Source organism: Hylobates moloch, unplaced genomic scaffold, assembly GCF_009828535.3.
Source record: "Hylobates moloch isolate HMO894 unplaced genomic scaffold, HMol_V3 SCAFFOLD_22, whole genome shotgun sequence".
In the NCBI taxonomy this organism is placed as follows: domain Eukaryota; kingdom Metazoa; phylum Chordata; class Mammalia; order Primates; family Hylobatidae; genus Hylobates; species Hylobates moloch.
In genome coordinates, this window is record NW_026652297.1 from 8,247,605 (window position 1) to 8,271,653 (window position 24,049).

Consider the following 24,049-nt stretch of genomic DNA (forward strand, 5'->3'; position numbering starts at 1 on the left):
GGCTTTTCTTTAAAATAGGTGCAAATATTTTGTTAATATTCTCTCACATAATTTATGTTTATACTCTTTAAATTTCTTCAGCAGTGTCTACTGTGTTCAGGCACAGTCAGGAATGAGAATCTTCATCCTGTGATAATTATTTCTCTTCCATTGACCAAAGTATTTCCAAATTGCAGAAAATTGTCCTTTAATTTATTATTCGTTTATTTATTCAACTACTATTTATTGAGTACAAGGCACTGTTCTAGATGCTGGGGATACATGACTAAAAAAGAAGACAAATTTTCTGACCTCTTAGAGTATAATGGAGTTTACACTCTAAGATGAAGACTGATAATAAGCAAGTAAACAGTAAATTCCATAATCTGAAGTAATGATAAGTGCTATGATGAAAAGTAAAACAGATTAAGAGGATAGAGTGACAGGGGTGCTCTTTTAAATTGGGTTTACAAGAAAGGCCTTTCTGAGGAGAGGAGATTCCAGCAGAGACCCTAATAAAGGGTTCAAGAAGGCATGAACTATGCAAAGCTGGCTGAAGAACTTTCCAGTAGAGGAAATATTGAGTGCAGAGCCCTGAGTCTAACTTACTATATTTTATATATGCATGGTATTTTATTTATCTATATATTATAGGTATTAAAATCTTTTAAACATTTTTCTAAAAAGCTATTTTCAAAAAAATTTTGTGGTTTTTAACTTTGGTTCAGTTTGGTAACTGCTATACCTTTTTTTAATACCAGTATCTACATGTTATTTTGGTTTATTTTACTCTTTAAGTTAAATACAGATTAATGTCCCTGTAAATCTGATAATGATAAATATAGCATAAAGGTTATGTTATATTCAAATGGATTTCAATTTTTCTTCAAATTAATATTTACATAAATGTATGTAAACTATTTGAGTTATGTGGAGTTCCAGTTAGTTTTCTTTTGTGTATGTCTCAACAAATGTTTAGTGTCAATGCACGTCAGCTCACATTTTTTCCTTTGTTTTGTAAGATTACTTTCTTCCCTTGCTGTCTTCCTTACCTCCATTACCTTCCTTTACTCCCCTTCCTCCCCTTCTCTTTTCCTGTCTCTCTATTCCTTCTCTTACCCTTCCTTCTCCCCTTTGTCCTTCCTTCCCCTGTCTCTGATCTCATTCCATCCCTCACATGCCCTCCTCAGTATTCCCCTTCCCCTGCTTCTTTCCTCAGCCTCTCTTTCTTTTTTAATATTCCATCCCTCCCTCCCTTCCCTTCCTTCCTTCCTTCCTTCCTTTTTCCTCTTTTCTTTCCACCCACCTTTTTATTTTTCCAGACTGGCTTAATGAACAGTCTAGTGATAGAAAGTGGTAAAAATAAGTTATAGTAGATCTATATAATCCAGTATATCTAATATAATAGAATATTATGCAATAATTACAAACTAATGCTTTTTGTGCTTCTTCATATCTACCTCATGCCCCTCATATTCTTCATCTTCATATTCTGTCATTTACCAAATCCTATGAAAATAATCTCTCAAATTCATCCTTTCCTATCTCCTTCATCTTCACATCCTGTCATTTGCTAAATCCTAGAATTTTTCAAATTCATTCTTTTCATTTCTCCTACCATCCCCCAGTTTCTCCTTAACAGAGCTATTAAAGTAGCTGCCTGAGTTGGTCTTGTACTGTTCTTCTGTCTAGCCAATAGGCTATGGCCATATTTTAATCGTCCTAAAGCACAGTTCTCATCAGATTACTACCTGCTTAAAACCTTTCTGTTATTGGCTGCCCATTTCCTACCAACTTAATATAATACCATAGTCTTCAGTGACTTGCAGATTATGGCTCTAACCTGCTTTTTTAGTTCTCTCAAGCTCCATTTTACCCTTAACTTCCAGTAGAACTTGCTTTCTGCTTCCACGTCCTTTCTCCCACTATTTCCTTTGCCTGGAGTACTTAACTTCTTAGTCTGCCCTTTAGAAACCTACCTCCTTGGAGGCCCAATTCAGATGCCACCTTTCCATTTTCTCTATTATTATCTAAGTGTCTCTTCTCCCCCTTATCTATATTATAAATTCCTTAAGTTTAGAGACTGTGTCTTGAAATTCTCTGAATTTTTAACATAGTGCCTTGCTATTATAAATATTTGGTAGTTTTAGTTGTGCAGTAAACACTTCCATTTATGAAAATTTCTGTTTTCTTGTCTCTAGTTAAAGAAGAGTGTAAGAGTCCTAAAGCTGAGTGTTGGTCCCAAAAAATGTCCAATAAGCAGGTAAGCTTCCTTAAAATCAAATTTCTAGTTACCAATTTTTAAATGCAATCGGTGGCTCTGCAGCATTGGACTGAATTTCTCAACCTTTTCAACCAAATTTATAAGGGGTGTGGCCAGAGGGTCACTGAAGTTAAGGTGACAGTCACTTGGATTGGAGGTTGTGCACCTAGAGTCCCGGATTTGGAACTAGAGGCACCCGAAATCCTGATTCTCTCATTTAATAGTTGGGTGTCCTTGAGCAATTCACTTTACCTCCACAACCTCAATTTTCTCATCTATAAGTGGAGATAAATACATTAATCACTTCTCCGGGCGTGGTGGCTCACACCTGTAATCCCAGCACTTTGGGAGGCCGAGGTGGGCAGATCACCTGAGGTCAGGAGTTCGAGACCAGCCTTGCCAACATGGTAAAACCCCGTCTCTACTAAAAATACAAAAAAATCAGCTGGGCGTGTTGGCATGTGCCTGTAGTCCCAGCTACTCGGGAAACTGAGGCAGGAGAATCACTTGAACCCATGAGGCGAAGGTTGCAGTGAGCCGAAATCGCGCCACTGCACTCCAACCTGGGCAACAGTGAGAATCTGTCTCAAAAAAAAAAAAAAAAAAATTAATCACTCGTAGTTGCTCCCAATATATATTGTCTTTTATGTGTGTGTGTGTGTGTGTGTGTGTGTGTATACATAGATATATATATATATACACACACATAGACATATATATATATGGTCATATATATACACATAGACATATATGGTCATATATATATACATAGACATATATATGGTCTTACATATATATACACACACACACATAGACCTATATATATGTGTGTGTGTATATATATATATGGAAATATATATTTACATATACAATTGAAGTACATGGAACAAAATAGCAAATTTAACAGGCTAACTTCTGTGGAATTAGATTGGTGTGGGGGAAGCCAAGATCATTTGTTTTACTTTATATAGTCTCTGCTGTTTACAAGGATTATGGATACATCTTATAATGAAAGAATAACAAATTTTTGGTCTAAAAAAATTTGACACATGTATTTATTAGATGTGTACTTTTGTGTATGCCTATCATATTTTAATATATATTTTTTTAAATTGATCTCATAGTAATAAATTTATAAAAGGTGTCTTAGCTGAATATTTGGCACATAGCAGGTAGTAAATGAAACCCATTAATGTTTAGATACCAGTAAACGGTTTAATTACTTGACTTTTAAGGCCCTCTCCGTTTGAAATTCTTATACTGTAATTTCCTTTCTTCTAGAAAAGGGATTGATAAACTTTTTGTGCAATAGACATCTTTGGTGAAGCCCATGGACTTTTGGTGAAGCCATTATTATTCTCAGAATAGTATTTTTAATGCTAAAATAAACTACATACGATTTTAAAGAAAACCAGTTATACTGATATACAATTAGAATCACACTGTTGTGGTGATTTGTAGTTGATTTGGGCTGCTATAATAACAATAACAATACCATAGCCTAGGTACATTTGAACAATAAACATTTATTTCTCACAGCTCTGGAATCTGAGAAGTCCAAGACCAAGGCACTAGCAGAGTAATGTCTTTAATGCTAAAAAGATTTAAGAGAAAACCAGTTATATTGAAATACAGTTAGAATCTGGTAAAGTGCCATTGTCTGGTGGGGGCTCCCTTTCTGGCTTACAGATGATGCGTCTTCTCATATTGTAACATGATGGAGAGAAATAGCTCTATTCTCTTTCTGTTCATATAAGGACACTAATACCATCATGGGTGTTGCACCCTAAAGACCTCATCTAAACTTAATTACCTACCAAAGGCCCCACCTCCTAATATGATCCCATTAGGAGTTAGGATTTTAACAGAAGAATTTTGGGGGAATACAAACATGCAGACCATATAAGTGGTTTGTTGCCTATATTCATAATTGCAGGAAATGCTAAATCTCATTTAGAGGTTAATGAAGATTAAGGTGTAATTTTCCCCATCCAAGTTTATAGGCCCCCTTTTCTTACGATATAAAAGGGAAAATAGCACAACATTTTTTGCAACAATTTATTTAGAACACTATTACATATTAACTATAAATATATTTGCACAAAAAGTTTATTCTTACTTTTTTTATAGACTTTGGAAGGGCCTGCCTAATATAATATTAAGCTATTGAAGAGAAATGAAAGCCCAGAAGTCTCAGAAACCCAAAAGGTTGTGACTGGTTATCCAAATGCTATTGATAAGGTAAAAAACTATTTATTCCAATTCTCTTCCCAAACTTTAACACCTGGGAAGATGATTGAGTGAAAATCGAATGACCATTTTTGTACATAAAACTCAGCTTTTTGTGTGTTCTTGTATTATACTTTAATCTTCATGCCCAAAATATTTATTCTTTTAGCCTAACTCTGGAATTGAGAACTTTTTAGCATTTTTGAATATCTCCAAAGAAAATGAAGTACAGTCATCTCATCATGGGGAGCCTCCGAGTGAAGAGCATTTGTCACCACAATCATTTGCCATGGTTCGTATTTTGTAGGAACTTTCTTACTATGGTAATTTCTCGACTGTTGATCATGCAGACATATCCCATGCAAGTGTTCAAACACTTCCCATGGAGGCTGGTATGTTACATCGTTATTGTCATCTTGTGAGGAAACCAGGCTGCCCTGGGCAATTTAGCCATGCTTTTTCTCTTTAGACCACAGTTCCCCTGCTTTTCAAACATTGCTACTAGGTAACTGGGATAAAAGTTAAGCAGGAGGATAAGTATCGTTTCTATATCAGAAATTTAGGCGGTGGGTTTTTTTTTTTTCAGTTTCTGTCTGAATGTAGTTAGTGTCTTAATTGTTAACAATGGAATTCTTTCCAAGAAAGATAAATAAGTTCTGTAGATCTAACGTTGACTTTCTTCTCTTCACCCTCGCCATCTCCATGTGAATCATTTTCAAAAAGAAGGGAACACGGATGCTTAAAGAAATTCTAAAAATTGATAGCTCTAACACTGTGGACCATAAGAATGAAATCAAACAGATTGGTAATGAAATCCCTGTTTCTTCTAATAGAAGAGATGAATGTGGATTACCCTCTCAGCCTAAACAAAATAAGAAATTAGGTAAGTAAACTAAATACTATTACCAATAATATCATTTTAAAAATTCAATTCATTTGGTTCTTTTTAATTGTGTACTTTTAAAGATAAAACTACTTTTATTTTAATATATTTATTTATTTTAGAGATGGTGTCTCGCCATGTTGGCCAGGCTGGTCTCAAACTTCTGACCTCAAGCAATCCTCTCACCTCAGCTTCCCAAAGTGCTGAGATTACAGGTATATGCCACTACACCTGGCCCAAAACTACTTTTATTCTTAAAACTATAATTTTTATACTTGTTTCAGTTATATAATAATATAACTGGCCAGGTGTGGCTCATGCCTGTAATCCCAGAACTTTGGGAAGCTGAGGCAAGCGGATCACTTGAGCTCAGGAGTTCAAGATCAGCCTGGGCAACATGGTGGAAACTCTGTCTCTCTAAAAAATACAAAAGTTAGCCAGGTGTGGTGGCGTGTGCCTGTAGTCCCAGCTACTGGGGAGGCTGACGTGGTAGGATTGCTTGAGCCCAGGAGGCGGAGGTTGCAGTGAGCCAAGATCACGCCACTGCACTCTAACCTGGGCAACAGAGATAGACCCTGTCTGAAAAAACAAAAAAAAAACAGTAATAATATAACCATGTAACCAGTAGATCTACAGTCACTAAATGTCTTCTTGTGATTACTTAATTGTAGTGTTATAGATATTCATTCTGTAGACATCCAAACCTCTAAAAGTTTGCACATTCTAGCTTTTGTCCTCAGTAATTTAAAAATGATCATGTAACTTAAATACATTATTTAACTTTTCTGAAATCTTGTTTCTTATTTATAAAATAAGAATAATACATTGCAAATTACTTGTAATTATATAACATGTATAAATATAAAACAGCACTATGTCCAACACATTGTAGGTGCTAATAATTGATATTAATATTATGTTAAAATAACCTGACCATTGTAAAAATAGAAAAATCTACAAAATCAATTAAAAATCATTAACAGAGTTAGATATAGGAAAGTGGGTCATAATCTTAAGTCTGTAAAGCCTATAGCATAACATCTGGCACATAACTGGATTTCAGTAAATATCCGCCATATTTGTTCCTACCCTGAATGTCCTCTATACTTTAGCATTTTATCTGTATAATGATCTGCTAAAGGCAGCCAGGAAGAATGACTGATACAAAAGTGGATGTGGGCAGAAGTTTCTCAGAGAAGTAAAAAACATTTTGGAATAAGCAGATCTAAGCGTATTAAAGATCAAAACCTGGAATTGGCTGGGCGCGTTGGCGCACGTCTGTAATCCCAGCACTTCGGGAGGCCAAGGCAGGTGGATCACCTGAGGTTAGGAGTTTGAGACTAGCCTGGTAAACATGGTGAAACCCCCTCTCTACTAAAAATACAAAAAATTAGCCGGGCGTGGTGGCAGGCGCCACCAAGTAGCTGTAATCCCAGCTACTTCAGAGGCTGAATCAGGAGAATCACTTGAACCTGGGAGGTGGAGGTTGCAGTGAGCTGAGATCACGCCATCACACTCGAGCCTGGGCGACAAGAGTGAAGCTCTGTCAAAACAAAAACAAAACCTGGAATAAAAGCAGAACCTAACCCCATTTATATTCCAGTGATAATTAATTAAAAATTCCAAAAAGTATTAGGAAACTTATTATTATAGTGACAGACATGCTCCTGAAATAGAACCAAATAAATTTTAAGACAAAATTAGATAAAGATGGTCCCACTGTCAAAAACAAGTAAGTTTTACTTTATTTCACTATAGGGAAAAAAAAAAAAACTCATAGGCTTTAGAGTCTTAGGGTCACTAGCTCAGAATCCAGCCCGTTATAGAACTAACTGGCTCAGTGACTTTGAGCAAGCCACCTAACTGCTTTTTTAATCTATATTAGTAAGAAGTTTGGATTAATTCTTCAATGAGGTATGCTCTTGTTCTGTTAGTGAGTTTGTTAATCATAAAGAATGTGAACACTCAGAATTTTAAAATCATCTTCCATATAAAAACACACTTAGAAGACAATTTCAAAAAAAACTTTTAAGAAATATTATTTCAGAGCCACAAAAATATTCATCCCTGTGTCTCAGAATGTAAGGCGGAATTGCAAGAATTGAGGTGGAAGCCAAAACTTCAAAACTTAAGGATTCATTATATTTCAGCTCAAGAAAGCCATTTGTTTATTCATTCTTTTGTTTTATTTTTCTCTTCTTCTGCAAAACAAGAAAGCCATTTGTTTGTTCAAATTTTACCTGTAGCAGTACCATGTAGTCATTAGCTGCTCAAGGTTTTAATTTTTGGCAGTTAGGTACTTATATTTTAAAATCTTTATCTTAATAATTTATCATTAATCAATTATACTCATCCAAAAACCTTTACTGAAGTCACAATAATTTTAGGAAGTACTAAATAGTTCTTTATATGTGCTTCATGGAAGACTCATCTTTTTAATGCAGTTGGTGGCTCTATAGCATCTAACTGAATTTCTCAAGCTTTTCGACCAAATTTATAAGGTGCGTGGCCAGAGGACCACTGAAGGTAAGCTGACAGTCACTTGGATAGCAGGTTGTACTGCTAGAGTCTAGGATTTGGAACTAGAGCCACCTGAAATCCTGATTCTGTTATTTAATAATGGGTGGCCTTGAGCAATTCACTTCACTTTTTAGCTCTTCTATAAAACCCTACAGTAAGTGCATAATTTGAGATAGTATTTTATTAATACAGATAGACTCTTTTCTCTTTTTTGGTAGCGTCTTACATGAACAAGCCTCACAGTGCTAATGAGTACCATAATGTTCAGTCTATGGACAATGTGTGTTGGCCTGCCCCCAGCCAGATCCCTCCTGTATCCACACCAGTAACTGAACTTTCTCGAATTTGTTCCCTTGTTGGAATGCCACAACCTGATTTCTCCTTTCTTAGGACGCCACAGGTATAGTATACTACTGTTCCATTTATATAAATTCTTTAACATCAAGCTTAAATAAATTGGTTGAAAATGTTTAGCTAGAAAAAATATAATGGGGCCTATTTTTCTTAACTTTATGAGCAGCATAGATTATGCTTCTTACCCTAGCTCTAATATTATACATAACCAAAGCCCTAAGAGAAGCTGACAGGGAGGAACTGGGCAGCAGGTATCCTGGCAAGATTCCTCAAACTAATAGAGCCAGGGATCTTGGCCTACAGTAGCAGTTTTCAAACTTTTTGATCTCAGAAACTCCACACTTTTTTTGGAGGACCCCAAAGAAATTTTGTTTACTTATATCCATATTTACTGTGTTTGAAATTAAAACAAAAAAAATTGGCCAGGTGTAGTGGGTCATGCCTGTAATCTCAGCACTTTGGGAGGCCAAGGCAGGAGGACAGCTTGAGGCTGGGAGTTCAAGACCAGCCTGGGCAACATAGCAAGAGCTCATCTCTACAAAAGAATATAAAAATAAAATTAGCCATGTGTGTTGTGAGCCTGTAGTCCCAGCTGCTCACGAGGCTGAGGCAGGAGCCTAGGAGGTCAGGACTTCAGTGAGCCATGATTATGCCATTGCACTCCAGCCTGGGCAACAGAGCAAGACCTTGTCTCTGAAACATACATATATATATATAAAATATTACAAGTAAACCTATATGTTTATTAATCCATTGTTTATTAAAAATAACTTTCACCTAATAGACATCTGTAGAACATTTCATCCAACAGCTGTAGAATATACATTCTTTTCCTTAACAAATGGAACATTCTCAAGGATAGACCAAATGTTAAGCCACAAAACAAGTCTCACAAAATTCAAAAAATTAAAATTCAATCAAGTATATTTTCTGACCATAATGAAATAAAACCAGAAATCAATAACAAGAGGAACTTTGGAAACTATACAAATAAACGGAAATTAAACATTATGTTTCTGAATGGCCCTTGGGTCAATGAAGAAATTAAGAGAAAATTTTAAATTTTCCTGAAACAAATGAAAATGGAAACACAACATACTAAAACCTATAGGATACAGCAAAAGTAGTACTGGGAGGGAAGATTATAGCAATAAATCCCTACATCCAAAAAGTACAGACACTTCAGATAAACAACTTAACAGTGTGTCTTGAAGAATTAGTTCCAGCAGTCACACTACTGGGTATCTATCTAAAGGAAAAGAAATTGTATAAAAAAGATACCTGACTTGTATGTATATTTCAGCACTAGTCACAATAGCCAAGATGTAGAATCAACCTAAGTGTCCATCAACAGATGATTGGATAAAGAAAATATGGTGTATATATACACAATGGGATATTGTTCAGACATTTTAAAAAAGAATGAAACCATGTCTTTTGCAGCAACATGGATGGAACTGAGGCCATTATCTTAAGCAAACAACTCAGAAGCAGATTCCACATGTTCTCATTTATAAGTGGGAGCTAAATAATGTGTACATAGGGATATAGAGTGTGAAATAATAGACATTAGAGACTTGGAAGGGTGGGGGATGGGCAGGGAGTAGATGGTGAGAAATTACTTAATGGCTGCAATGTACATAATTCAGGTGATGAATATAAGAAAAGTCTAGACTTTACCACTCTGCAATAAATCCATGTAACAAAATTGCACTTGCACCCCTTATGTTTATACAAATTTTTAAAATAAATAATAACTAGAAAAGCAAGAGGAAACCAAACCCAAAATTTTTAGAAGAAAATAAATGATAAAGATTGGGGCAGAAAATAATGAATTGATACTAAAAATAGTACAAAAGATCAATGAAAGAAAAAGTTGTTTTTTTTTTTTGAAAAGATAAGCAAAATCAACAAACCTTTAGCCGGACTGTAAAAGAATATCCATATAAATAAAATCAGGTATGAAAAAGGAGTCATTACATCTGATAACACAAATTCAAAATATTTTTAGAGACTATTATGAGCAACTATATGCAGTAAATTGGAAAACTTAGAAGAAATGGATGAATTCCGAGACACATAAAAACATACCAAGAATGAACCATGAAGAAATCCAAAACTTGAATAGAACAACATTAACAAGATGGAAGCAGTAGTAAAAAGTCTCCTATCAAAGTAGACCAGGACCTGGTGTTTTCACTACTGAATTCTGCCAAACACTGAAAGAAGAGCTAATATCAGTTCTACTCAGACTGTTCCAAAAACTTGAGGAGGAGAAAATACTTCCAAACTTGCCAGTATTACCCTGATACCAAAACCAAAGAAAGACACCACAAAAAATGAGAACTACAGGCCGATATATCTGATGAACTAGATATAAAAATCTTCAACACAATACTAGTGAATTGAATTCAACAGCACATTAAAAAGAATTCATCATGATCAAGTGGGATTCATCCCAGGTATGCAAGGATGTTTAAATATGTGCGGTCAATAACTGTGACACATCAACAAAATGAAGAACAAAAACCGTATGATCATTTCAATACTTACTGAAAAAGTGTTTGATAAAATTCAGCATCTCTTTATGATAACAGCTCTCAACAAACTGGGTATAGAAGGAACATACCTCAACATAATAAACAACAACAAACCCACAGCTAGTATCATACTGAATGGGGGAAAAATGAAATCCTTTCCTTTAAATTCTGGAAACAAGACAAGGATGCCCACTTTCACCACTGTTAATATAGTACTGGAAATCCTTGCCAGAGCAATTAGACAACAGAAATAAATAAAAGGCATCCAAAAGGGAAAGGAAGGAGTCAAACTACTCTTGTTTGTAGACAATATAATCTTGTATTTAGAAAAAAACTATTAGAATTGATAAATTCAGTGAAGTTGTAGGATACAAAATCAACATAGTCACATTACTATATACTGACAGCAAACAATCTGAAAAAGATACCAAGAAATTAATCCCCTGCCGAATAGCTACAAATAAAATAAAATACCTAGAAATTAATCAAGTTAACCAAAGCAGTGAAAGATCTCTACAATGAAAACTTATTATAAAACAATGATGCAAGAAATTGAAGAAGACACAAAGAAATGGAAAGATTGTCCATGTTCATGTATTGGAAGAATCAATATTGTTAAAATATCTATACCATCCCCAAGCAATCTGCAGATTCAGTGCAACTCCTCTCAAAATACTGATGACATTCTTCACAGAAATAGAAAAAAAAAAAAATCCTAAAATTTATCTTGAACCACACATGACCCTGAATAGCTACAGCAATCCAGAGCAAAGTGAACAAAGCTGGAGGCATTATACTGCCCAGTTATATAACCAAAACAACATGGGACTGGCTTAAAAACAGACAGAGACTAATGGAACAGAATAGAGAATCCAGAAATAAATCTACACAGTTACAGTCAACTTGTTTTTTATAAAGATGCCAAGAACATATATTAGGGAAAGAACAGCCCCTTCAGTAAATGGTCCTGGGACAACTAGATATCCATATTTAAGGGAATGAAATTAAATGCCTATCTCTCACCATTTTCAAAAATCAAATCAAAATGGATTAAAGACTTAAATGTTAGATCTGTAGCTATTAAACTACTGGAAGTAAACACTGGGGAAACACTCCAGTACATTGATTTGGGCAAAGATAAGTAAGACATCAAAAGCACAGGCAACTAAAGCAAAAATGCATAAATGGTATCACATCAAGCTTAAAAAGCATCTGCACAACGAAGTGAAAAGACAATACACAGAAGAGGAGAAAATATTTGCAAACTACCCATCTGACAAGATATTAATAGCCAGAATATATAAGGAGCTCAAACAACTCAATAAGAGGAAAAAAAACCCAAAAAATCCCATTTGATAGTGGGCAAATGCAATATACCCATGTAACAAACCTGCACGTATACCCCTATATCTAAAACAAAAGTTGAATTTTTCAAAAATAAAATATAACTATAAAAATTTTTAATGGGCAAATGATCTCAACAAACATTTCTAAAAAGAAAACACACAAATGGCCAACAGGTATATGCAAAAATGCTCAACATCACTACATTAGAGAAATACAAATCAAAACTACAATGATATATCTCCAATTAAAATGACTTTTACCAAAAAATAAAAAACAGGCAATGATGGATGCTGGTAAGGATGCAGAGAAAGGGAAACCCTCATACATTGTTGGTGGAAACGTAAATTAGTACAGCCACTATGAAGGACATACAGTATGGAAATTGCTCAAAAAGATAAAAATAGAGCTACCTTATGATCCAGCAATTCCACTGCTGGGTATAGGTCCAAAAGAAAAAATATCAGTATATGTAAGAGATATTTGTCCTCTCATGTTTATTGCAGTGCAATTCACAAAAGCCAAGATACAAAATCAACCTAAGTGTCCATCAATGGATAAATGGATGAAGAAAATTGTGTGTGTGTGTGTGTGTGTGTGTGTGTGTGTAGATATATATATATCTATCTACACACACACACACATTTATATATACATACAATGGAATATTATACAGCCCTAAAAAAGAATGAAATCCTGTTACTTGCAACAACGTGGATAGAACTGGAGGGCATTGTGTTAAGGGTAATAAGCCAGGCAGAAAAAACCCAGTGTCACATTTTCTCACTTGTGGGAGCTAAAAAATTTGAATTCATGGAGATAGAGAGTGGAATGGTGGTTATTAGAGGGCAAGAAGGGGAATGGGGACGGTATTAATAGGAGAGGAAGACATGATAATGGATACAAAAATACTGTTAGAAGGAATAAGTTCTAGTCTTCAGTAGCACAATAGGGCAACTATTGTTAACAATAATGTATATTCTGATATCCAGAATCTACAATGAACTCAAACAAATTTACAAGAAAAAAACAACCCCATCAAAAAGTGGGCAAAGGATATGAACAGACACTTCTCAAAAGAAGACATTTATGCAGCCAAAAGACACATGAAAAAACGCTCATCATCACAGGCCATCAGAGAAATGCAAATCAAAACCACAATGAGATACCATCTCACACCAGTTAGAATGGTGATCATTACAAAGTCAGGAAACAACAGTGCTGGAGAGGATGTGGGGAAATAGGAACACTTTTACACTGTTGGTGGGACTGTAAACTAGTTCAACCATTGTGGAAGTCAGTGTGGCGATTCCTCAGGGATCTAGAACTAGAAATACCATTTGACCCAGCCATCCCATTACTGGGTATATACCCAAAGGATTATAAAACATGCTGCTATAAAGACACATGCACACGTATGTTTATTGCGGCACTATTCACAATAGCAAAGACTTGGAACCAACCCAAATGTCCAACAATGATAGACTGGATTAAGAAAATGTGGCACATACACACCATGGAATACTATGCAGCCATAAAAAATGATGAGTTCATGTCCTTTGTAGGGACATGGATGAAGCTGGAAACCATCATTCTCAGTAAACTATCACAAGGACAAAAAACCAAACACCTCATGTTCTCACTCATAGGTGGGAATTGAACAATGAGAACACATGGACACAGGAAGGGGAACATCACACACCGGGGGCCTGTTGTGGGGTCGGGGGAGGGGGGAGGGATAGTATTAGGAGGTATACCTAATGTTAAATGAAGAGTTAACGGGTGCATCACACCAACATGGCACATGTATACATATGTAACAAACCTGCACGTTGTGCACATGTACCCTAAAACTTAAAGTATAATAAAAAAATAAAAACAATAAAAAAAACTGAAAAACCAGTAATGTATATTTTAAAATAACCAAAAGAGTGGAATTGAAATGTTCCTAGCACAGCAAAAATGATAAATACTTGAGGTGATGGATATCTCAGTTACTCTGATTTGATCATTATACATTATATCCTTGTATCAAAATATCACATGTACCCCATAAATGTGTATTATAACTATTATGTATTCATAAAACTAGAAACAAACAAAAAAAAGAAAGTAAAAAAATGTTAACTACTTAAAAAATTTACTTAGAAGAGTGATATTACTCGAATTTTTTTTTTTTTTTTTTTTTTAAAGAGATGGGGTGTCATTTTGTTGCCCAGGCTGGCTTCAAGCAGTCCTCCCACCTTGGCTTCCCAAAGTGCTAGGATTACAGGCACATGCCACCATGCCCGTCCTGCTCTACGTTTTAAAAATCCTTCTCACCACAATAGTAATAGGAGAAGCTAGATTCTCCTGTCTGCTTAATACTGTCAATCCCTAGTGATACGTGTTTTTTTGTAGAAATACATGACCTCATACAGATACGAAATTAGAAAAATGAAGAGAATCTTAATAGCCTTTTCAGATAGTTTTGGCTATACTTTAATATTACATTAAAACTCAAAAGTGGGCTGGGCGTGGTATCTCACGTCTGTAATCCCAGCACTTTGGGAGGCCAAGGTGGGCGGATCACTTGAGGTAAGGAGTTTGAGACCAGCCTGGCCAGCGTGGTGAAACCTCATCTCTACTAAAAATACAAAAATTAGCTGGGTGTGGTGGCGCATGCCTGTACTCCCAGCTACTCGGGAGACTGAGGCAGGAGAATGGCTTGAACCCAGGAGGCAGAGGTTGCACTGAGCTGAGACCGCGCCATTACACTCCAGCCTGGGTGACAGAGCAAAACTCCATTAAAAAAAAAAAAAAAAAAAAAAAACTTAAGAGTGGTATTTTGTTTAAGGTTAGTTACAGTGTGGAATCTTGCAGTGTGGAATCTGAAACCTTATCAATAAACATTTTGTCCTCCATATACTTGTGAGAAAGTAGGAAATAAGAAAAAGTAATGAGAAAAAGGGCATAGCACCTCAATATTATCATGAGCTAGGTGCGGTGGCTCATACCTGTAAGCCCAACAACTCAGGAGGCTGAGGCAGAAGAATCACTTGAGCTCGGTAGTTTGAGATCAGCCTGGGCAAGACCTCATTTCTGTTTTTTTTCTGAGACAGAGTCTCACTCTGTCGCCCAGGCTGGAGTGCAGTGCTGCGATCTTGGCTCACTGCAACCTCCGCCTCCCGAGTTCAAGCGATTATCCTGCCTCAGCCTCCTGAGTAGCTGGGATTACAGGTGCATGCCACCACGCTGGGCTAATTCACCATGTTGGTCAGGCTGGTCTCGAACTCCTTACCTTGTGATCCACCTGCCTCGGCCTCCCAGAGTGCTGGGATTACAGGTGTGAGCCACTGTGCCTGGCCTAGACCTCATCTCCTAAAAAAAAAATTTTTTTTTTTTCTTTGGAGACAGAACCTCGCTCTGTCACCCAGGCTAGAGTGCGGTGGCACGTGCTCACTGCAGCTTCCACCTCCCAGGTTCAAGCGATTCTCCTGCCTCAGCTTCCTGAGTAGCTGGGACTACAGGCACGTGCAACCCCACCCGGCTAATTTTTGTATTTTTAGTAGAGACACGGTTCACCATGTTGGCCAGGCTAGTCTCATACTCCTGACCTCAGGTGATCTGCCTGCCTCAGCCTCCCAGAGTGCTAGGATTACAGGCGTGAGCCACTGCGCCTGACCATCATCTCTAAAAAAAACTATAAAAACAGCTAAGCGTGGTAGCACCTACCTATATTCTCAGGTGTTCAGGAGGCTGATGTGAGAGGATTGCTTAAACCTGGTAGTTGGTGGCTACAGTGAGCCTTGATCACATCACTATACTACAGCCTGGGCAACAGAGTGAGACCCCAACTCTAAAAAGTATATGCATATATAATTATGAAAATAGTTTTGATCTCAATGCCTCCCTGAAAGGGTCTCACAGACCCTCAGCTATCCCCATACTGCACTTTGAGACCTACTGACCACAAGAAAGTTGTTTTATTCTCTTTATATCCAGTTCTTGATACCCTCTAACCTAAAACAGAAAGCAGTTTTTTCTAAAATCAGGGCCAAGGCAAAGATGCCTGCTTTCACCACTTCTGTTCAGCACAGTAATGGAAGTTCTGTCCAGAGCAATTAAGCAAGAAAAATAAATAAAAGACATCTAAATTAGAAGGGAAGAAGTAAAGCAGTATCCGTTTGCAGATGATATGATCTTACAGTAGCAAACCCTAAAGATTCCACAAAAAATCCCAATTAATAAATACAGCAAAGTTGCAGAATACAAAATCAGCTCACAAAAATCGGTTGTATTTTTACACACTAACAGTGAAAAATCTGAAAAGGAAATTAAGAAAACTCTATGATAGTATCAAAACTATAATATCAAAAATAATAAAATGCTTAGGAATAAAAGTAACAAAGGAAATGATGTGCTTATACACTGAAAACTACAAAATGTTGCTGAAAGACATGTAAAAAGACAAATAGAAACACACTCTGTTCATGGATTGGAAAACTTAATATTGTTATGATCTCAATACTACCCACAGCAGTCTACAAATTCAGTGCAATTCCTATCAAAATCCCAATAGAATAGAGAGCCCAAAAATAAACCCTTGCATACATGTTCAAAATATTTTTTGACAAGTTGTCAAGACCATTCACTTGGAAGTGGATAGCTGGGCGCAGTGGCTCATGCCTGTAATCCCAGCATTTTCAGAGGCCGAGGCGGGCAGATTGCTTGAGGTCAGGAGTTCAAGACCAGCCTGGCCAACATGGTGAAACCCTGTCTCTACTAAAAATACAAAAAATTAGCTGGACATGATGGCATGCACCTATAATCACAGCTACTCGGGAGCCTGAGGCAGGAGAATTGCTTGAACCTGGGAGGCAGAAGTTGCAGTGAGCCAAGATCACGCCACTGCACTCCATCCTGGGCAACAGAGTGAGACTCCATCTCAAAAAATAAAAAATAAAAATAATGGAAGTGGATGATCTTTCGGCATATGGTGCTGGGTAACTGGATATTCACATTTTAAAGAATGAAGTTAGCCCTTACCTAACATAATATATGAAAATTAATTCAAAATGGATCAAATACCTAAATGTAAGATAAGGCCTAAAACTATAAAAGTCTTAGAAGAAAACTTAGGGCAGAAGCTTCACAGCGTTGGATTTGGCAGTGATTTCTGGGATATGACACCAGAAGCACAGGCCGTGAAAGAAAACATGGACAAATTGTACTTCATGGAAATTTTAACATTTTGTGCATCAAAAGACAATAACAAGAGTGAAAAAGGTAACTCATAGAATAAGAGAAAATTCTTCCTAATGATACATCTGATAAAGAATATCCAGAATATATAGAGAATTCATGAAATGAGTCTTAAATGTAAGACCTGAAACAATAAAAATCCTATAAGAAACCCTAGGAAAAACTCTTCTGGACATTGGCCTAGACAAAGATTTATGACTAATCTCAAAAGCAAATGCAACAAAAACAAAAATAGACAAATGGGACTTAACTAAACTAAAAAGCTCCTGCACAGCAAAAGAAATAATCAACAGAGTAAACAGACAATCTACAGTATTTGCAAACTATGTATCTGACAAAGGACTAAATATCCAGAATCTATAAGGAACTCAACAAGTAAAAAACAACCCCATTAAAAACAGGCAAAGGTCATGAGTGAACATTTCTCAAAAGAAGACATCTCAAGGGGTTGCCAACAAACATGAAAAAAATGTTCAACATTACTAATTACCAGAGAAGTGCAGATTTTAGGGCCACAATGAGATACCATCTCACACCAGGCAGAATGGCTATTATTTAAAAGTCAAAAAACAGATTTTGGCAAGGATGTGGCAAAAAGGGAGTATTTATACACTGTTGGTTGGAATGTAAATTAGTACAACCTGTCTGAAAACAGTATGGTGATTCCTCAAAGAGCTAAAAATAGAACTATGATTTAATCCAGCAATCTCACTTCTGGGTATCTACCCCAGTACCCCAGGAAAAGAAATCGTTATATAAAAAGTATGCCTGCATTTGTATGTTTATCACAGCACTATTCACAGTAGCAAAGATATGGAATCAACCTAAGTGTCCATCAGTGGATGATTGGATAAAGAAAATGTGTGTGGGTATGGGTGTGTGTGTGTGTGTATGCGCATACCATGTAATACTATCCAGCCATAAAAAGAATGAAATCATGTATCTTGCAGCAACATTAATGGAACTGGGGGCCATTATCCTAAGTGAAATAATTCAGAAACAGAAAGTCAGGTATCACATGTTCTCATTTATAAATGGGAGCTAAACATGGACATACAGAGTATAATAATAGACATTAGAGATTTCAGAAGATGGGATGGTAAGAGGGATGTGAGGGATGAGAAATGACCTACTGGGTACAATGTATACTGTTCAGGCAATGGGTACACTGAAGTCCACACTTCACCACTATGTATTATATCCATGTAACTACATTTGTACCCCCTGAATCTATTTAAAAAAAAAAATCAAGGTAAACCAAAACAAAACAAGCTTTTTTATAAAACAGAAAAAGTATTAATATAGTTATAATTTAAATATGAATAGAAAACACATCAGAATCTCTGAGTCTTTTATATTTTGGCAATTAACTCATATTACCAAAATATCTCCTAAGTAAAGGATGGTATAAACATGAGTCAGCAAATTTTTTCTGTAGAGTCGGTAAATATTTTAGGCCTTGTGGGCCAGATGGTCTCTATCACAGCTTCCAAACTCTACAGTTAACAGTGTGAAAGTAGCCATTAGAATGGATGTGGCCATGTTCCAATAAAACTTTATTTACAAAAAGAGGCAGAACTCCATAGTTTGTCAACCCCTTGTATAAAGAAAACAGTTTTGCTGGCTTTCATTTGCATTAGGTGGCTTGACCCTTCAGCCAGCTTAGAAAGCTTTTTATTTTGTAAACACTGAAAAAGATAAGGCAACAGCTCTAAAATTTTTCCCTGGCAATTGAAAACTTGAACTAAAAGCCCTTTTTTAAGTTCTTGATAAAATTATTTTACTTGTTTAGACTAAACTTTGGGGGAGGTCAACTTCCTAGACAGAGAATTTCATAGACATATATATTCTCTTTTTTTAGACAATGACCGTTTGCCAAGTAAAATTATCTAATGGCTTACTGGTACATGGGCCACAGTGCCACTCTGAAAATGAAGCCAAGGAGAAAGCTGCACTTTTTGCTTTACAACAGTTGGTAAGAACTGTCCATGACTTCTCTATTAAAATTTTTATTAGTCCCTATAGAAAGCTTGTATTTCATTGTCTTATAACTTTTAAATACTTCCACAGGGCTCCTTAGGCGTGAATTTCCCTTTGCCTTCACCAGTATTTGCAAATTATCCTTCAGCTGTACCACCTGGAACCATTCCTCCAGTCTTTCCCCCACCTACTGGTAAGATATTTTTCATTTGTAAGTATTTGTCATTGTTATTTTTACTAAGCTCTTTTAAGAAATCAAAAATGTACTCAAATATCTAGGAATGTAAGAAGAAATTGTGAGAAAGCCTAAAGCCACAGCCTGCAGATTCATCTAGAAATACCATTCTCTTCCTACAACCTCTAGTATGGCTAGAGTAGTAAGAAGAGGTTGAGTGGGCAGGCCCTTATTCTCCAATAACTGCTAACAGATAAATTTGGATTTAAGTTAGACATCAAAAGGTAAAAAAAAAATCATGTAATTTCTTCAGGACTGTATTTTCTTGTGGTAGTAGACTATGTCCAAAATCTTGTTGAGACTACCATTTTATAATTCTAAATCTTAAGTTCTGAGATTTTCTAAGTCACTCAGCTTTTTTTCCTAATAGTAGTTGGCTTCCCTTTATCTTAATTATTATTGTTTTAAAGACGATAATTTATTTAAGTTTAGAAAATCCCTTTTCTGCATCTACTGCCAGGTAATACTCCAGGAATTCTAAATATCTAATGCTTACAATAAGCATTAGAAAGGTGAATAATACTGATTAAATTTATGACATGCAGTTATCTCTTCTCCTCATTAAACTGAATAATAAAGGATTTCAAAAGTGTAAATCTATGAGGATGAAGACATAGGAGAAGAAATATCAGCAGATTAGAGATTTGAAAAGAGTTTGTGTTGAGAAAAACAACTGAAGAAGTAACCATTTTAGCAGAGCAAGGTTAAAAGCTACAAGCTAAAGTGCCTGTAGAAGAGACTACAAATGAGCATAAGTAGATTGTCCCTCGCCATTCCCAAGAGGTTCAGAACTTGGAGGCATCAGAAACTATTAGAGAAGATAAAGAGGAAGTATGTGCTGAAAAGAGGGATTGGTTGAAAGTCTATGTGTGGAGTGGTGAGACTACCCCCCCTTCCCTCTGCGACGCAGCCAGACCTCTGCAAGCGAAAAACTGGAGGTGTGTTTTCTAGAGGAGCTCTCTAGATATGGGAATGCCAGGCAGAGAAGAGAATGCAATGTGAGACTGAAAACACAGAGATTAAGGAAAAGTTCCCTTTTTCTCGTCCTGTTCTCAGATTGTAGCCAGTCATACCCTTCTCCCCAGATAGGAAATTGGAAGATGAAAAAAGAATAATTAGAGTACAGGTAAAATTGTTAAGTAAAATTTTAAAATTTAGTAGATAAAGTCCTAGCAAAGCCAAGGAAGATAAAAGCTGTAAAATAAGAAAGAACAGAGATTTAGTGCACAGATCCAGCTCCCACCTTATTAGAGTTCCAGAAAAAGAGATCGGAGATGAAGGAAAGGAGGTAAGTGTCAAAAAAATAATAAACTTATCTAAAACAAAACAATATGCATCTCTAAAAGGGCCAACAAATGTTGAACACAATGAAGACACAGATTATCTTCAGATTCTGAATACTAGTGATAAAAAGGTGGTCCTAAGAGATTCAGAGAAGAGAAGAAATACATACAAAGATCAAAAATTAGAATGGTACTGCACTATTGAACAGTGCCTAGAAGCCAGAAAGTATTGAATACCTCAAAACCCTGAGGCAGAATGAGTTTCATCCTAATTTCTCTGTATAGCCAAACTCTGAATCTAGTACAAAGGAGGCACAAAGATATTTTCAGATACACAAATTTATTTCTTATATACCCTTTCTTTTTAAGCAACAAGGTCTCACTATGTTGCCCAAACTGGTCTCAAAATTGTGAACTCAAGCAGTCCTCCCACTTCAGCCTTTGAAAATGCTGAGATTACAAGCGTGAACCGTCATGCCTTGCCTACCCTTTCTTAAGAAGCTACTGAATTACATGCTCCGACAAACAAAGCAGTAGTTTAAAAACGAAAAGAAAATTAGGAAACCAAAATAACAAATTGTAGATGTAGTATAGTTATACAATGAATGGAAGTCCCAGGATGCCAGCTGCTCAGTGGGTCTAGAAAGTGACTAGTCCCAACTGGAGAGGCAGAGGGAAGTCTTGGCAGTAAGGAAGGTTATTAATAGATGAGCAACGGGAAAACATTAAGGATGGGTATAGAGAAGACTAAGCAGCTTTTATTATATTTTTCCTAAAGAATTGATATGAGCAAGACTAAGCTTTTAAAAAATAATAATTAGCCTGGGCAACATGGCGAAACAGCCTGGGCAATATGATAAAACCCCATCTCTAATCTACAAAAAATACAAAGGTAGCCAGACATGGTGGCATGCACCTATAGTCCCAGCTACTTGGGAAGCTGAGGCAGGAGGATCACTTGAGCCTGGGAGGTCAAGGCTGCAGTGAGCTGTGATTGTGCCACCGCACCCCAGCCTGGGTGACAGAATGAGACCTGTCTCAAAAAAAAAAAAAAAAAGATAATGACAACTCAAGTAAAAACAAAAGGTTTTACAAGAAAATACATAATGGATCTCTTTTTACAAGAAAAGAAACATAATCAGAGTACCCAGCTTGGCTCTGCAGTGATAATATTTACATAGCCACATACCACAAATAGATAACACTGCTTGTATATTTAAACAAATGATGTAATCTACTTACATTGGGAGTACAGGGTAAGTAGTGAGGGGTAATGCAAAAAAAACTAAATTTTGTTCTATCTAAATAAGAAGCCAGTAGGCCTAAAAATGCCTAAAATTAATAAATTATTAACAAGTAGCATAAGCAAATAATTGAACAGTGTGGAAATAAATATCTAAACAGTTAAACCTGGAGTAGAACAGATGTCTGCTGTTTTCTGTTGAAAATCTTTTTTAGGCCGGGCGCGGTGGCTCACGCCTGTAATCCCAGCACTTTGGGAGGCCGAGGTGGGTGGATCACTTGAGGTCAGGAGTTCGAGACCAGCCTGACCAACATGGAGAAACTGTCTCTACTAAAAATACGAAAATTCGAAAATTAGCTGGGTGTGGTGGCACACACCTGTAGTCCTAGCTACTCAGGAGGCTGAGGCAGGAGAACTGCTTGAACCCAGGATGCAGAGGTTGCAGTGAGCTGAGATTGCACCACTACACTCCAGCCTGGGTGACAGAGCTAGACTCTGTCTCAAAAAAAAAAAAAAAAAAAAAGAAAAAGAACATCTTTTTTAGTACAATGTGTATGTAGTATTTGATTTTTTTTTAATGTAATTTGTCTAAGGTCATAAGTTACTATCTAGCAGAACTGGCATTCAAAATCCAAGTCTGAGCCAGGCGTGTTGACTCATGCCTATAATCCCAGCACTTTGGAAGGCCTATCTCAAGAAAACCCCCAAAGGCCCAAACCAAACCAAAACAAAACATTGTTTATACAGTCAAAGGAATGCCAGTGCAGTACAGTAACAAAAGCATGGGCTTTGAAAACAGATAGCTGAGTATGGTGGTGCATACCTGTAATCCCAGCACTTTGAGAGGCTGAGGTCGGAGGATCACTAGAGCTATGAGTTCAAGACCAGCCTGGGCAACATAGGGAGACCTTGTCACTACAAAAAATAGAAAAAATTAGCTGAGTGTGGTGCCATGTGCCTGTAGTTCCAGCTATTCAGGAGGCTGAGGCAGGAGTATCAGTTGAGCCTGTGAGACGGAGGCTGCAGTGAGCCAAGATTGTGCCACTGCACTCTAGCCTAGGTCTCAAAAAAAAAAAAAAAAACAGACGACAGACTTGGATTTTTTTTTTTTTTTTTTTTTTTTTGAGACAGAGTCCCACTCTGTCACCCAAGCTGGAGTGCAGTGGCATGATTAGGTCTCACTGCAGCCTCGACCTCCTTGGGCTCAGTTGATCCTCCTGCCTCTGCCTCCCAAGTGGCTGGGACTATGGCACGCACGACCACACCTGGCTAATTTTTGTATCTTTTTATAGAGACGGGGTTTCACCATGTTGTTCAGGCTGGTCTCAAACTCTAGGCTCAAGGGAGCCACCAGCCTCGGCATCCCAAAGTGCCAGGATTACAGGCATGAGCCACTGTGCCCGGCCAACAATGTTTTAGTCATAAAGTTTTCATGACATAATGGATCTGATGTTTTTATATAGCTCAGTGTAAGAGTATCACCATAACTTATAAAATCTAATTTGACTACTGCTGCTTCACATTCAAAAATGAATAGAGTAGCTATGTACAGATTAATTTTAAGTAATTAGTATGTGTAGGGTACCTAAAAGTTTGCACACAGACTTCTCTAAAGAAGAATTGTCTTATGATCATATATTTTTTAAGAGGAATGATTGTTTTCCCCATTTATTATTGATATTTTAACCTTTTTCATGTTGATTAGTTTATTCATACCCACTAATAATTTTAAGGTTATAATTGGAATGCTTTTGGTCCTATAAAGGTGTTCTCCAAATATTCCAGTTAAAATACGTAAATACATAAATGCCAAGATATTTGAAGGTTAATCAGCAGAGAACAACTTAAGCATTAAATTAACATTTTAAAGTTATTTTGTAAATTTCTGTTTTATGGTATAAAAAAATTTATGATGTAAAATGTCCCAGTTGAGGAATATGTATTTCATATTT

At 36.5% G+C, this 24,049-nt stretch overlaps 1 protein-coding gene across 3 annotated transcripts in view; it reads left to right on the top strand.

Moving 5' to 3' along the window:
- XRN1 (5'-3' exoribonuclease 1) overlaps positions 1–24,049 on the top strand; it is a 137,933-nt gene that overhangs the window by 111,035 nt on the left and 2,849 nt on the right. The window contains exons 34-39 of one of the 3 annotated variants that reach the window (XM_032144161.2): positions 2,181–2,242; positions 4,641–4,763; positions 5,195–5,354; positions 8,093–8,274; positions 19,218–19,331; positions 19,427–19,529. In XM_032144161.2, coding sequence (XP_032000052.1) covers positions 2,181–2,242; positions 4,641–4,763; positions 5,195–5,354; positions 8,093–8,274; positions 19,218–19,331; positions 19,427–19,529 — 744 coding nt within the window. Of the gene's footprint in view, positions 1–2,180; positions 2,243–4,372; positions 4,484–4,640; positions 4,764–5,194; positions 5,355–8,092; positions 8,275–19,217; positions 19,332–19,426; positions 19,530–24,049 lie in introns of those variants that run through there. The other 2 variants (XM_032144162.2, XR_004246223.2) reach the window with 2 other exon arrangements.